The sequence below is a fragment of the Neltuma alba genome, unplaced genomic scaffold (genome assembly GCF_004799145.2).
Source record: "Neltuma alba isolate B1F8T4 unplaced genomic scaffold, ASM479914v2 tig00011010_pilon, whole genome shotgun sequence".
In the NCBI taxonomy this organism is placed as follows: domain Eukaryota; kingdom Viridiplantae; phylum Streptophyta; class Magnoliopsida; order Fabales; family Fabaceae; genus Neltuma; species Neltuma alba.
In genome coordinates this window covers 21,570-37,065 of record NW_021635763.1, presented here as the reverse complement: position 1 = coordinate 37,065, position 15,496 = coordinate 21,570, and the positions used below count along the sequence as shown (strand labels likewise).

The 15,496-nt window shown below is 32.7% G+C and overlaps 1 protein-coding gene across 1 annotated transcript; it reads left to right on the top strand.

Annotated features, from left to right (window-relative positions):
• The first annotated feature begins 4,476 nt into the window (after window positions 1-4,476).
• Window positions 4,477-12,708, top strand: LOC114760660 (ABC transporter G family member 25). The gene is made up of 3 exons (XM_028949941.1): window positions 4,477-4,690; window positions 4,855-5,689; window positions 11,589-12,708. The coding sequence occupies exons 1-3, from the start codon at window positions 4,583-4,585 to the stop codon at window positions 12,650-12,652; spliced, it is 2,007 nt and encodes a 668-aa protein (XP_028805774.1). The 5' UTR covers window positions 4,477-4,582; the 3' UTR covers window positions 12,653-12,708.
• The last annotated feature ends 2,788 nt before the right edge of the window (window positions 12,709-15,496 follow it).

Below are 15,496 nucleotides of genomic sequence, written 5' to 3'. Positions count from 1 at the left end.
GATAAAAATTAGTTTATGGCACTGAATGAATAGTGGTGGAGAAGTACTACTTTAAAGTATTGAATCACTCAAATATATATGCTTGTGGCGGACAGAATGGTTACAACTTACAAGAGATGAGTAAAGTTGCAACGGAGAGATATGATATGCAAAGTCAGTAGTGAATCGACACATAGATAAAAGGGGCAGTCTGATTGTGAGAAAGATGATCCAATAGTGTCTCCTCTGAGCCATGACGTTGACTCGTCCGATGGAGATCGATCCGCAACCAAAGTTCTGTTGCATTCTTCATACTGCCTTTAAGTACCTCCAATGGGAGAAGTTTCCTTCTTCACTTTGAATTCTCATGTGACCACCTGAATTATTCCACCCTCTTTTACGTCTAAATCTCTGATTCTCACATCCAAACAAAAGCTTTTAAATGAAACCTTCAGGCGAAACAAATAGTTATTGCTCGAGGGATAACACCAATTCATATAGCGAAAAACACGCTTAATTGGAAGAAGACTGTGCTTTAAACATTGAAAATATAAAAATTAGTCCCAGATTTAGAGTAATTTGAGGATATCATATACTCCTCTGCTCCTAGTTATAAGATAGAGAGAAAAGGTTTCTTTTGTCCTATTTATAAGTCACTTCATTAAATTTTCAATGTGAATGTACTATTTTGTAATTTTGTCCTTCATTTGTTATGGTGTAAATAGTTATCTTTTTTGAAATGTGTATATATTAAATATGGATAAAGTTGAAAATTTGTTATATTTTAATGGAGAGTTAATATATTTTAAGATTTTTCTTAGTATGTGTGAAATATGTTAAAAATACTTTATAAATAGGACCAGAAGAGTATTTAGCACCGAAAAAGGTATGTGCATTGCTCACTTTTTATAAATATATATTACTCCATTGGATAAAGATTTAAATTTGAGAACGAGTGTGATTCATTTTATAAGTTTAAATTTGGATCTGTCTTTAATATTTAATGAATTTTTAAATTTAACCCATAATTATTTATTCTCATTCATTTGTCACACATCCTCGTTACATTCCTCTATGTATTTTCTTTCATTTTTTCTGATTTATTAGAATGGTATATTTAAAAATAAAAATATATTTCTTACCTATTTATTATTTTTAACTGATTTTACCTATTTTTTTGTTATATTCAAAATAGTTGTTTGAAGCTTATAATGAATATTAGGGAGTAATAATCTACTACCTCCCATCTTTAAATATAGGAGTTAAAAACTAGTTTACTTTGTTATGTTTCTCAACATAAGATCTCAAAACCAACTTTATCTCTAAAATTTAAATATTTTTAAATTTTATCAGAAGATAAATTACAATATATATATATATGATTAAAAAAAGATATTTTTTTAAAAAATAATACCACTCGTTCTGACTTGTACTGAACCACTCGTTCTGACTCTTGCAAATATTCCGTGTCCCTAATCACATCTGTCTATGGACTTTATTTTCTGATTTTTAATATTTGTTCCTGAGTTATTTATAACCAATAAATCCTGCGTGCTAATAATCCATGCTGAAGTATATCCTAAACAAAAAATATATATTATCCCACAAGTTACTATTTAAAAATCAATTATATTTTTCATGCTAATTCAATCCACTATCGGTTTTATCACTTTATGACACACAGCCCATTTATTAAGTTAAGTTGTAATAGCTAGCTAGGGTTCCAGGGATCTCCAGCTATTATAGCTAGGAGCTAACTCTTCAATGAAATGAGAGCCCCATACTTAATTCCCATTTCAATTCTTAGGTTCTCTCCTCTTTAGCAGCTCTATTTTAATAAATACTCCTTTAATTCTATTTATAAGATACTTTCAATATATTTTATACAGATTAAAAAAACCTTAAAATATATCAATTCTCCATTAAAATATAACAACTTTTCAACTTTATTCTTATTTAATATATGCATCTTTTAAAAAAAATAACTATTTATACTATAATAAATAAAGGATAAAATAGTACATTCATAATAAAAATTTAATAAAATGACTTATAAATAGAACAAAAAAAACTTCTCTCTTTACCCTATAAATAGGATCAAAGGAGTATATATGAAGTATGAGAATAATGAACCTAGCAGTTAGTTACTTACAAAGTGTTAAATTAATGTTTGAATTCACACTAACAAAGATACTCATATATTTGTTAATTCTATTTATAAAATAATTTTAACATATTTTACACAGATTAAAAAAAACCTTAAAATATATTAATTCTTCATTAAAATATAAAAACTTTCTAACTTTATCCTTATTTAATATATACATCTTTTAAAAAAGATAACTATTTACACTATAATAAATAAAGAATGAAATAGTACATTCACATTAAAAATTTAATAAAATGACTTAGAACTAAAAAAACCTTCTCTCTCTACCTATAAATAGAATCAAAGGAGTATATATGAAGTATGTGAACATTGAACCTAGCAGTTAGTTACTTACAAAGTATTAAATTAATGTTTGAATTCACACTAACAAAGATACTCATATATTTGATAATGCCTCGAACATAATTATCTTTAATAAAAAAATAATTACATCTAAAAATAAAAAAAGATGACATAACGAATAATTAATCATTAGTCTGCATGTAAGGGGAAAATTAATGAACACAGAGACCTCGGATCAGACACCAACAAAACCTTTTTGACACGCACCCCACTTATCAAGTAAAGTTGTAATAGCTAGCTAGGTAGTGTTCCAGGGATCTCCAGCTATTATAGCTAGAAGCTGACTCTTCAGTGAATGAGAGTCACATATTTAATTTCCATGGCAAGCAATTCTTAGGTTCTCCCATCTCTAGCAGCTCTATTTTAGCAAATATTTTTGCTTATATATGGGTATGAGCACAATGAACCAATATTTTTTGACCGGGGCACAATGAACCAGTATGATTGAGTCTAATAGTAATGTTCGAATCCACAAAGGCTATAACATACTCCTCTGATTTTATTATAAAGCAAAGAGAAAAAAATATTTTTTAATCCTATTTATAAAGTACTGAAAAAAATATTTTGTATGAATGTACAATTTCACAATTCATTTATTATTATGTTGAATTTATTTAAATGAAGTATGATGTATATTAAATAAGAATGAAGTTTAAAAGTTGTTGAATTTTAAATGAGAGTTAATGAAGTTTAAGATTTTTCTTAGTTTGTATGAAACATATTAGAGATGACTTATAAATAGAACCAGAAAAGTTATGATAGCAACTCGAATACAATTATTTTCAATAGAATAATAGTTATGCCTAGAAATAAAAAAAAGGATCACATAATGAATAATTAATTATTACTCCCTCCGTTATTATAGGAGACATTTGATGTTTATGGCATGTTCTTATATATAAGAGACACTTAAAGTTGTCTCTACTTTTTTGTGTTGATTTCCTATTTTACCCATATTTATGTCTCCAACTCACACTCTCTCTCCCTCCCATTCTCTTTCTTTCAATAATAATTGTTCTCTCTATGCTCTCTCTCCTTATTAATGAGGGCATTTTTGGAAAAAAATTATTTTTCACACATTGATTGTTCTTAACTAATTTTAACTGCTTTTTTGATCAACGTAATTCGGTTATCGTCTCTTATAATAAGGAACGGAGGGAGTAGTATATAGTATGTGAGGGGGGAAATTAATTTGTACACAGAGAGCTCAGATCAGACACCAACAAAACCTTTTTGGTCAAAATCTGTGGGATCATACATATCTAAAAGCAGTAATAGTAAGGAAGCGGCAATCTCATTTCCCATGGCGTTTTCAATAAATGATCGTCAGAATCTCCATTTTCCATACATCTCACTCCCAATTCAATTAATGTTACAAACTGCACCCACTATTCATTTGCTCTTCTTGCCTCATATATATGTACATGCGCACATATACATATATATATATATGAAGAAAATATCTAAGGCGAAGAAGCTAAGGATTTTTACATTATTTAAGGTACCACATGCATGCTGTCCTCATCAGCTATTATAACTCATGATCTTCTGTAGCTTTCAGATTTTCAACCTCTGATGAACACACTCATTAATTAAGATCCTAAAGTAGTGGTGTCCTCTGATTATTGCTCCTCCGTTCCCTCTCTCTTTCTTTCTTGCTTTTGCCTACTTTGGACAAGAATCATATATACATATATATATATATATATATATATGGCCCATATATATATTGGGGTGAAGAGGGAATGGAAGCATCGTGCACACGCGCGCGCGCGCGCGCATATATATATAAGTGGGGCACTTAGCATGAAGCTCTTCAAGATGCTGCCAACTGTCCTCCTTTACCTGCCACGTAGCAATCCTTATCTCTCCCCACGTGGCTCTCCCAATATGGGTCGTCTTTCTCCCTCCTTATATACCCCCGCTTCTTCCCCTCCTTGATCTCCTTTCTTCATTCACACACGAGCTCGCTCTCTCTCTCTCTCTCGCCCCACCCTCTCTCTCTATATAAACTATATATATATAATTGCATACCCTTTGTCTTCTCAATATATCACCCTCAATCCTCTCACACTGTACACAGCAAAAATAATGCCAACACCACCACCAACCGCACCGTTTGGTGCTCCAGAAACTCCCAATGCACGCTCCTCATCCTCTCCTCCTTTATTATCTTCCTCTTATCCTATCACTCTCAAGGTACTGTTCGCTAATCCATGTTCATATTGCACTCTTTCTTCCTTATATATATTCAACATCAAGTATAATTATGCAGACTAATTGATCTCCTGTTTTCCCACGAATGGTTTGATTTAGAACACTGTGTGATCGAATTTTCTGGGCTTATTTATTCATTCATGCAGTTCGTGGACGTGGGATACAGAGTAAAGGTTGATAGAAAGAAAGGAGGGAGCAACATAAAGCGAATGATCTCGTCGCTTTCCGACGGGGGAACGACGGCGCAAGAGAAAATCATTCTGAACGGCGTGACGGGGATGGTTTGTCCGGGAGAAATCCTGGCGGTTCTCGGCCCTTCGGGGAGCGGGAAATCGACCCTCCTAAACGCACTAGCCGGGAGACTCGTCCAAGGGCAGGGCCTCACCGGAACAATCCACGCGAACGGATGCAAACTGAGCAAATCGATTCTCCGGCGAACTGGATTCGTGACTCAAGACGACGTGCTTTATCCTCATCTCACCGTCCGAGAGACCCTTATCTTCTGCGCACTTCTTCGTCTTCCCAGAACACTCTCGAAAGAAGAGAAGATATCGATGTGCGAGTCGGTGATTAGAGAGCTGGGGCTGGGGAAATGCGAGAACACGATCATCGGAAACGCGTATATTCGAGGGGTATCAGGAGGAGAGAGGAAGAGGGTGAGTATAGGGCATGAGATGTTGATGAATCCGAGCTTGTTGATACTGGACGAGCCAACTTCCGGGTTGGACTCGACGGCGGCGCACAGGCTGGTGACGACGCTGACGACGGTGGTGGCGCAGCAGAAGGGGAAGACGGTGGTGGCGTCGATGCACCAACCGTCGAGCAGGGTGTTTCAGATGTTCGATAAGATTTTGGTGTTATCGGAGGGACAGTGTTTGTACTTCGGAAAGGGAAGCGAAGCCATGAGCTACTTCGAGTCGCTCGGATTCAAGCCGTCTTTTCCCATGAACCCCGCCGACTTTCTGCTTGATCTCGCTAACGGTACGTCGTCGTTTTCTCCTTCTTCTTCTTCTTGCCCTTTTTATGTCTGCTTGGTTTTTAACGTTGGTCTTTGTTTTTTCCCCCCCGGTCATGATGATAATGATGAGTCATAATTTGCTGTTTGATGTTTTGAGGGTGTCATAGATTATTTTCTTTTTGCTTCAAAATCTAAATGGTAAAAAATTTAAATTTAAATTTTTGGCCATCGATTTATTTTTAATGTAAAGGAATTAGGTAAAAAAAAATACAAAAACCACTTTATGATATGAATGGGACCTTTTTTGAATAAAGACTACTGCACAGGGAAGAATCTATTGGATTTCAGGATTTTGTAAATAAAAAACACAAACAAAATATTAAGCCACGTTTTAGCCTGATGAGAATATTAGGCACAAGATAAATGGGGGGGACAAGGGGGTAATAGGTAGGTTTATGTAGGTATGAAGAAATAAGTATAATAAATAAAACTTTGATTGATTGATTAATTAAGGTGATTAAGAAGGACAACATGATGTGGGCACACATAAATATTATGTGATTTCTTGGATCATCCCATCCTTGTCATAATTGCTAGCTATATGGAACAACGCTTTTTTGATTGATGATTTATTTATATATTAACATTATCCCTTTTAATGCATACATATATTTCAAGAGACATAGACATAACAATAAATCTCTACCACTTTAGGATTTGAGGGTGACCAGAAGATAAGAGTTTCAGAGCGTGTAGAAGAATAAATATCCAGCATTTAGATGGGACCATGATGATTTTTTTCTTAAATAAATGATTCTGGGAGCGTCCAAAAATTACTACCTCCGGTCCTTAATATAAGACCCCGTTTAACTTTTAGTTTGGTTCTAATTATAAGACCCCAATCCATTTTGTCTCTCATATTTATGCATTTTTTTTCAAGATAATCCTTCTAATAATGATAGTTCTAACCAATACACTTAATTAGTAAGGATATTTTAGGAATGACAACACTTATTTATTACAAATAACTAACCTAACTTACTTCCTTAATCTCCTCAAATTAGTCAACTGAGTCTTATAATTAGGACCGGAGGTAGTACTTTTTAAAAAAGATGTACCAATAAATTTCAGTCCAAATCATAATTTTGAAGAAGAACTGTTTTTGATTTTGGATTAGTGTTTAGATGAGTAGGAAGAAAAATCTTGGTTTTGATTGAAAAAACACTTTAAGTTTTTCTTTTCATTTCAAAGAAACGCTTTCGTATGAGACAAATCAAAACTCTTTTCTCGTATTTATCTCGTAATCTTTAAATCACTCTCAAAGAGCACTTTCAATAGTAATTTTTTTCTTCATAAAATCTATTACTGGATTTTATTTTTAAAAACTGATGGCATAATTGTAGAAGGGGGAGGAATTGCTTGATATGGATACCACGTGTCCTCTTTCTCTGTGAATCACTGGCGTCACTTCACTACTTCATCACATCTTCCTTTGCGTCTGAGCCTTAGCCACAAATACACTGTTTTTGGCTTTGGCTCTCTTTCAAATACCAAATCGATTTGACTTTTCCTTATGTTTCTTCTTCTTCTTCTTCTTCTTCTTCCTCTCTTTCTTTCGTATTAAATTTTCCACACGGCCTTCCCTACGCAGTAACCACCGACTCCTCCTCCACCCAAATATAGCATCTTACAAACATCGATCTTCCCTTTACGCCAACTCTCTCTCTCTCTCTCTATATATATATATATGTATATATGTGTTTGTGTATGAGGGTTTTTTTTTTTTTTTTTTTTTTTTGGGAGAAGGGAAATGACAGAATAGGTAGGGAGACCCACCTGAATTAAAAAAACTCAAGAACAAGCTTTTCTTGGAAGGCTAGAAAAGGTGATGAAAGAGAAGGGAAATTATATTAATATGAACTTTTAAGAAAGCTTTAGATTTCTAATATATTATTTCTTAACCTTAATATAAAAGCTAATTTAATTTTTAATTTAATCTTATATATAAGACCTCAATTTGTTTTGTCTTTCATACTTGACAATTTAAAGTAATCTTTGTAATAGTTGCATATGTTTAAAAATCTATTAAATGATAATTTTAGCTAATACACATGATTAGCAAGAATATTTTAGAAACACAATACCTGTTTATTATAAATAACTAATTAACAAACTTTCTTAATCTACTCAAATTAGTCAGATAGCCCTTTATATTAAGGACTGGAAATAGTGTGTGTATATATAATGTTTGAATGACTACTGTGGATTTATTCCTTCTTTTGAAAAGAAATAAACAGAAGATGTGGTTTATGATCATACACTTGTACTTGTGGATAGGTCTGGATATTGTTGTCTGGTCCCTATTTTCCTTATAACCATATCTTTTTCAACATTATATGCTACGTCCATTTATATATAACATCCCATAATTTATATGCTTTACACCACATCCATTGGATTCCAAATTCCTTTTGTTGTCGTGCTGGAAATCAAATGGGAAGTATTTGAATTATTAACTTAGTTTTATAATAACAAACCAATATAAACAAACTTGTTTTACAAAGACTTGAACAAGAGTACTCATGAATTGATTTTCATTAATTCCTTTGTTAGTGTGTTTTTAATGTGAAGATAATATGATGTTGATGTTCCTTTTTATCCTAAAAATCATAGTGAAAAAGGTTGGCAAAGCAACTTAATTGTAGATGTGTATGAGTCTTAAAGCAAGTTTTATATAGATAAAATTTATTAAAGCAGGAATTGATCACAAATCTAAACACATACAGACAGATACCTTAAATTATTGCAAAAGTATCCACTAGTTGGTGGGGATATTAAAGGTTTTGATCCATGCATCATAAAGAAAAAAATATATCAATAATGTTTTTAATTTTTTAAGTAAATACACATTTTTATTGTTCTTTGTTTCGTCTCTTTCCAAGTCCAAACATAATAAATTAATCTCACTAAAGCAATCAAGCATATAAATCAAAAGCCTTTCTCTCATTGAACAAGTCTCTTTCTTTTTGTTGGCCATACACACACATAGACGACATATATGTATAGATAATTTAAAGTTGATAGCTAGCTAGGACTAGCTGGATTAGATCAATATACGTATCAAAGAAAAAAGTTCTTCAAAGGGGTCACACCAATTATATATATACGTATGTATACACATATAGTTTATGGTTAAAACTTAAAGAAGAAAAGTGGCAAAGAAAAGCTAAGAAGTTAATGCTCAAGCAATAATGGATCGTACTTACGTATCAGTGTTAACTATAGTGTTTTATCAGTATTGAATCACTAAGTATGGTCTCCAATTGATTAATAATAAAACAAAAAATAGTAGTAGTGCGAGGTAATATATTACTTAGTGCTGTTTGACAGGCCACTTTTTTTTTAATTTATCTCAATTCTTAAAAAGCTTGTTGGGGGGGTTTTTGTGTCTCTCTTCTGATTGATTCTTGAGCACCGTGATTATATATATTTATATATAGTGGCTTTTGAGTTGATGACGACATTGATAGCGTGAGAAATCATCAAACTTAGGAGCATGTTGGTTAAAAAGTTTGAAAAAATTAATAATGAGGTATAGCACGTTGAATCAACCTCTACCCTTGAATTAATTGGTGTGTCACTCATAAATAATTATAATCTTTGATTTGATCCACCACTGTGATCTTCAATTTTATTGGGAAACAAAAGTTCATGGGGTGTTCTATAATAGAGGTATTATTAAAGAATCATCATTGTCATCGTTATTTGTGTTTTCCGATATTTATATTCTCAGCATCATTACATGCATCTTAAATTAGAGATATTCATCTAGTCGGCCAAATAAGATTGAGACTTGAGTTGAATATTTATTAGTCTAAAGATTACTTTAATTCACATGCATGTATGACAAGTATTAAAGATTGGAAGCTTGAAGTGTTAATTTGATTTATTAAAAACTTGGTCAATTTGGTTAAAATTATCTGTTTGAAAATTTTGTTGCTCAGAGTAACTTATTTTCAACTTTAATTACGTGCAAAAATATTTTAAAAAAAATAATTTGCATAGCTGAACATATGTTACACATAACTACAAAAAGAATTATACTTATTAAAGATGAGTTAGGCCTACTCAAATTCATGGTTTCTTTTAGGCAATAAAATTTTTGAACGGATACTTTTGAATAATTTTTTTTTCAAAAAAATTGTATTTCTAATTAACAAGCAGTGGAATTACACCAGGATGTTCCATTTTCATCATTACACATGTCAAAATTTGACTACAATTATACTTCTTTTGAAAATGTGATGTGGTCATAGTCTCATGGATGATGCCCTTTTATGGTCACTTTATTTCCTTTCCTCACTTTTGAATTGCTCCAACTTTTTCAAATGTCTCATAACATATTAGAACCTGTTTGAATACTCCTACACGTGTTGGGCTGCCTTTAATTCATCCTCATAATGAAACATTATTGTTCTCCCCCAAAAGTAAACCTCAATTGACATAAAGTATTTGAATTAGACAAGGTTTGCAGAAAGCATATTGATATATATATATATATATATATATATCAAGGTGGAATCAAGTGGTGGTCCGAACTTTGATATCACTTATGGCGCCATTATTCTTAGTGGAGACTCACTGTTATATATCTGTAACAGCAAAACACAAATCAGCTTTTGAAGCTCCACTAAGACCTAACATAATTCTGAGACTTGAGAATAATCAAATATTTAATCAATTAATTATGTTTGTGACACGTACATATGTTTCTTTGTGTGTGATTCTTTGATTTTTCTTTTGATCCAAGATTATTCTGTGAAAATATTCGGGCTGTTCATCCTATCCTACAGCTAGCTATCATGATGTAGATATAGATTATATTAGCTTTGCTAATAATTATAAAATCCCGTTTATAGACTACAAATGAGGTTTTATAATTAGGATCGAAAGTAGTATATATTTAATATTAATTGAATCTATACATTTGTGGAATTGATTGAGATAATTTGGTGCCTTTTGTTGATAAGGATGTTTCCTTTGGAAGATTGATCACTGTGGCTTGCTGGCTGGCTTCCTTCCTTTCTTATCTTACTGTCATAAAAGTCGAATAACCTATTATTCTTGCCAGCCAAAAGCAAACTAAAGCATTTCTTGTTCTTTTCTAAAACTTATTGATTCTTCCTTTTGTTTTCCTTTGCCCTCTATGTGGACCGGACACATGCATTATTCTCCTAGCATTTAGTAAAACCTTCTAGCTTGAAAATTTTATTGATAAGAAAGACCTGAAATTTGAAAGTACTTTTTTGGTTCTATTTATAGGGTGGACAAAGAAATTTTTCATATAAATGTAAAATTTGACTTTGCATTTAATATTGTGTTGACTTTATTCTTATGGATATAATATATATTAAATAGAGAGAAAATTAAAAATTTGTTAAATTTTCAATGAAAGGTAATGAAGTTTAATTAAGGGTTTTCATGATCTATGTGAAAGATATTAAAAGTAATTTATAAATAGGAGCAGATGAGTATAAAATTTTTTTATAGTATACTAGTATTTTCTATATATAAAAATAGATTCAAGTCTTTCTGTCCAATAAATATTTTTAAATAGAGATTTTTTTCACTGATTCTGAGTATTATGTAGGTTTTTTTCCTTTCCACAGCAGGCATTTTAGTTTAAGGAAATGCATTTGCATAACTTAAGGGAGTGTTTTAGAAATAATTTTATGATATTTAAGATAAATATGTGAGATAAATTGTATGTCGGCTTGTAACTTACATGAAAACACTTTTAATTAATTGCTTCTAGGGTTTTCGAATTTGTGAAATGATTTTGAATCTTGGTGAATGAAATTTCTAGAATTTGCTGAGAAGATATTAATTGACGAAGCTTAATGTTGTTGTTTCCGAATGCAGGTGTTTGTCAGGTTGATAGTGCTGTAAGTGAAAGAGACAGGCCAAATATGAAGCAAACCCTAGTCAACTCTTACAACGCAATTCTAGCTCCCAAGGTGAAAGAAGCAATATTAAACCACACGGACACTTGTACAAAACAAACTCATCATCGTCATCATCATCAAACCCTAGAAATCACCAATTCCAAGGAAGGAAGATACAGTAAATTCAAGAACGTGAACACGACGATCTCCCTCTCTAACTGGTTTAACCAGTTCAGTGTCCTCCTCCACAGAAGCCTCAAAGAACGAAAGCATGAATCCTTTAACCCTCTCAGAGTCTTCCAGGTTCTCGCCGCCGCCTTGCTCGCCGGCCTCATGTGGTGGCACTCCGATTACCGGGATGTCCAAGACCGTCTCGGCCTCCTTTTCTTCATCTCCATTTTCTGGGGTGTCTTCCCTTCCTTCAACTCCGTCTTCGCCTTCCCACAAGACCGTGCCATCTTCCTCAAGGAACGAGCCTCCGGTATGTATACCCTCTCGTCTTACTTCACCGCCCGGATCGTCGGCGATCTCCCCATGGAACTCCTCCTTCCCTTCATCTTCCTCACCGTCACCTACTGGATGAGCGGTCTCCGGCCAGACCTATGGGCTTTTCTACTAACACTACTAGTCGTTCTCTTCTACGTGCTTGTCTCTCAGGGGCTGGGACTGTTCCTCGGCGCCGCCATAATGGACGCCAAGCAGGCCTCCACGGTAGCCGCGGTGGTGATGCTAGGGTTTGTGTTGATCGGTGGGTATTACGTTCACAAAGTGCCTTTGTGCTTGGGGTGGCTCAAGTATGTGTCGGTTACTTTTTACTGTTACAGGCTTCTGATTTATATTCAGTATGGTGACGGGAAGAGAATCTCAGAGTTTCTGGGTTGCTTCAACAATGGCGGAATCGAAGACAGAGGACACTGTAAGTTTGTGGAACAAGACGTGGTGGGTCAGATAAGCCCTTCGATAAGCATTGGGGCTTTGGTTATGATGTTTTTGGGTTATAGAATGTTGGCTTATCTGGCACTGAGGAAGATCAAGACCTGATGGAAGATCGATCTGGGAAGTTATTAATTATGAGGTTGACGAAGATAGAGAGAGATATTTGAGTCTTAATTCTGACACACAGGTTGGTGATGGTGATGATGATGATGATGAAGTAGATGCAGAAAGAAATGGAAATAGAAGGATGAGATTTTTGGGGTTTTAGAGTTTAAATTAAGATTTAAGAGACTATGTACGTAGGAGCAGATTCTTACCAATTGTAAGTGAAGAAGAGAGGCAACATAAGTTTGAATGTTTAATGATGAAGAAGAAAATTTGATTCATGTACGTTTGGGGTTCAAAGTCCTTTTATGCATCTGTTTGTACCCAATATATTGAGGGAAGAAATGAAGAGATTTTTTCCCAGAAAAAAATTGGAATATGCAATGACCTTTGTAATAGTAACTTTTTAATTACTCCATCCAGTGCATCATATAGAAGTTAAAAAAGATATTTAAATTCCTAAAATGTTCTCTTTATTTTCCCACTCTCTCAAGCTAAATGACTAATTTGTGAAAATTTAAAAAATTAGTTAAATTAGTTATTTGTAAATGACGTGTTGGTTTTGTTAAAATACTTTTGTTAATAATTTACATTGAAACTATCTCATAATAGAAGTCTCGCTAATATATGCATTGATTGGGTTAGTTTGAGAAAATTATAAATTTTGAAAAATAAAACGGATTAAATTTTTATATATTTAGGGTTAAAGTAATTTTTATAGACTAGTTATTGTATTAGACACTCAAGAGAGTATTTAAATTTAGAAAAAAAATCTTTAAAAAATGCCTTTAAATTTTAAAATTGTAAATTAGTCTCATTTACTACCCTTTAATAATAATTGACAATATTTGAAAAGCAAATGACAACATATTTTTGTAATCATTCATGATTTTAGATTTTAAAATTTTAAAATTTTTTTGGGATTTTTCTTTAAATTTACTTTACACATGGTGGCAGAGTAACCATTCAATTGGTCTCTCTCTTTAACATTCCATTCGTGTCGTTGAAATCAAATCATGAGGAATTTAAATTTATACTGCCTTTGCTCCTAATTATAAGAGCTAGTTGACTAATTTGAAGAGATTAATGAAAGAAGTTAAATTAGTTATTTATAATAAATATGTATTATTTTTTCTAAAACATCCTTACTAATTAAGTGTATTGGCTAGAACTACAATTGTTAGAAGAACTACTTTTAAAAAAATATATAAATATGAGACACAAAATGGATTGGAGTCTTATATTTAGGACCAAAATAAAAGTCAAACAAGATTTTATATTAAGGACCGGACATAGTATATTAAAAGTAAAATATTAAACGCGAATTGTTAAAATTTGTTCAGAATAACAATAAAGAAAAGCTTTCCTATGAAAAACAAAGAATGTATCCTATGCATACAATAAACAAGATGTAAACACTTAATTCATGATTTAAAATCTCAATTGGCGCAACTTTGAATGTAGTGTTTTTTTTGTGGAAAAAATATTTTCATCTAATGTAATAATCAACACATAAAGAGCATTATTAGTTAACCAAAAAATAAATAAGGAGCATTATTATTGCGAACAGAGGGCTCCAGCTCCTGATGAGCTCCAAGGGATACCGTTAAAGGACAGGGGTAGTGTTTGTATTGCGTGCTTTCGTGTTATCAAAAAAAAAAAATTCCGTAACCCTTTGCCCCAAGGTATTGGGCCAGCCCGATTAGCCAGGCTAATTTTAATTGTAGGCCCAAATCACTGACTCTTCTCAGGGTCATGTGGGCTCGTCTCATATGCATAGGACAAAAGTTAAATTCATAGAAGAAAATAATAATACCCATTCATCAAATCAGAAAAGAAGCCACGTATTGGCTTTACCAGAAGGAATTAGTTTCTTGCATCATGGTTAACTAAGATTCAAATTTTTGTTGGGGGATATTTTTATATTTAATATCTGATAATACCTCGAATAGGATTGTTTTCAATAAAAAAAAAATCTATACCTGGTAGGGTGAAAAAAAAAACTCCGGATTGAACCATGGATTCAAAAAGATAAATAGTGAGGGCCATACTCTTGACCGGGCTGGTTTGATGTTTCATCTTAGCCTTATTATTTGAGTTAGTCTCCGTTAGAACAATGCCTGAAAGGCTAATGACTTTATATTCTAGTCACATGAAAACTTCTTTTTGTAAATGAAAGATGTGAAGTTAATCTCTTTTATAATTTTAGGTCCTGTTAGATACGAAACATTAAAAACGAGGAGTAAAGATTGGGATTAGAATTGAGAAAAACCATTAAAGAATATTTAGTATGAATAATTTTTTGTTATATGAGATTAAGCAAAGAAATACCACCTTCCGTAGTATTCTATAATCCTGCATATATGAGTTTACTCAATATCAAATAACAACAATCTTTCATATTAAACATTCTTTTGACATAAACACTGGCCGTTTGGCAGAGTAGTATGTGTGCGTTGCGGGTTCGATCTTGCCCCTTGTGACAAAAAAAAAAATTCTTTTGACATATTTCTTTTTTAATCTCAATCATAATTCTTATCTTTGATTTTTAGGAATTGGTACCAAGCGAACCTTAGGTCATTCGTATATGTTCTTCTAAATTCAGAAAAAGCACCAAAAAAAAAAAAAAAAAAAGAGGAAGAATGGCGCGGCGTCTAAAAGGACGGCCACTACATAAAAGAAGCCACCATAAGTTGGTCTTGTTATCCTCATCACATGGCCACTTTCCCTTTCCATTCTTTATTTTCTATTTGTTGGATTAATTCCCTTTTTGGCATCACCACACGTCATTATGTCTTCCTCATATTATCTGGCATATATATATAAATATATTCTGAAGCATAC

What these genes read in the sequence shown, in the direction of transcription:
- LOC114760660 (XM_028949941.1), top strand. Translation starts at nt 4,583, where the DNA reads ATGCCAACACCACCACCAACCGCACCGTTTGGTGCTCCAGAAACTCCC. An exon ending in CTTATCCTATCACTCTCAAG is followed by an intron (nt 4,691 to 4,854) that starts GTACTGTTCGCT and finishes TCATTCATGCAG; the next exon opens with TTCGTGGACGTGGGATACAG. An exon ending in TCTGCTTGATCTCGCTAACG is followed by an intron (nt 5,690 to 11,588) that starts GTACGTCGTCGT and finishes TTCCGAATGCAG; the next exon opens with GTGTTTGTCAGGTTGATAGT.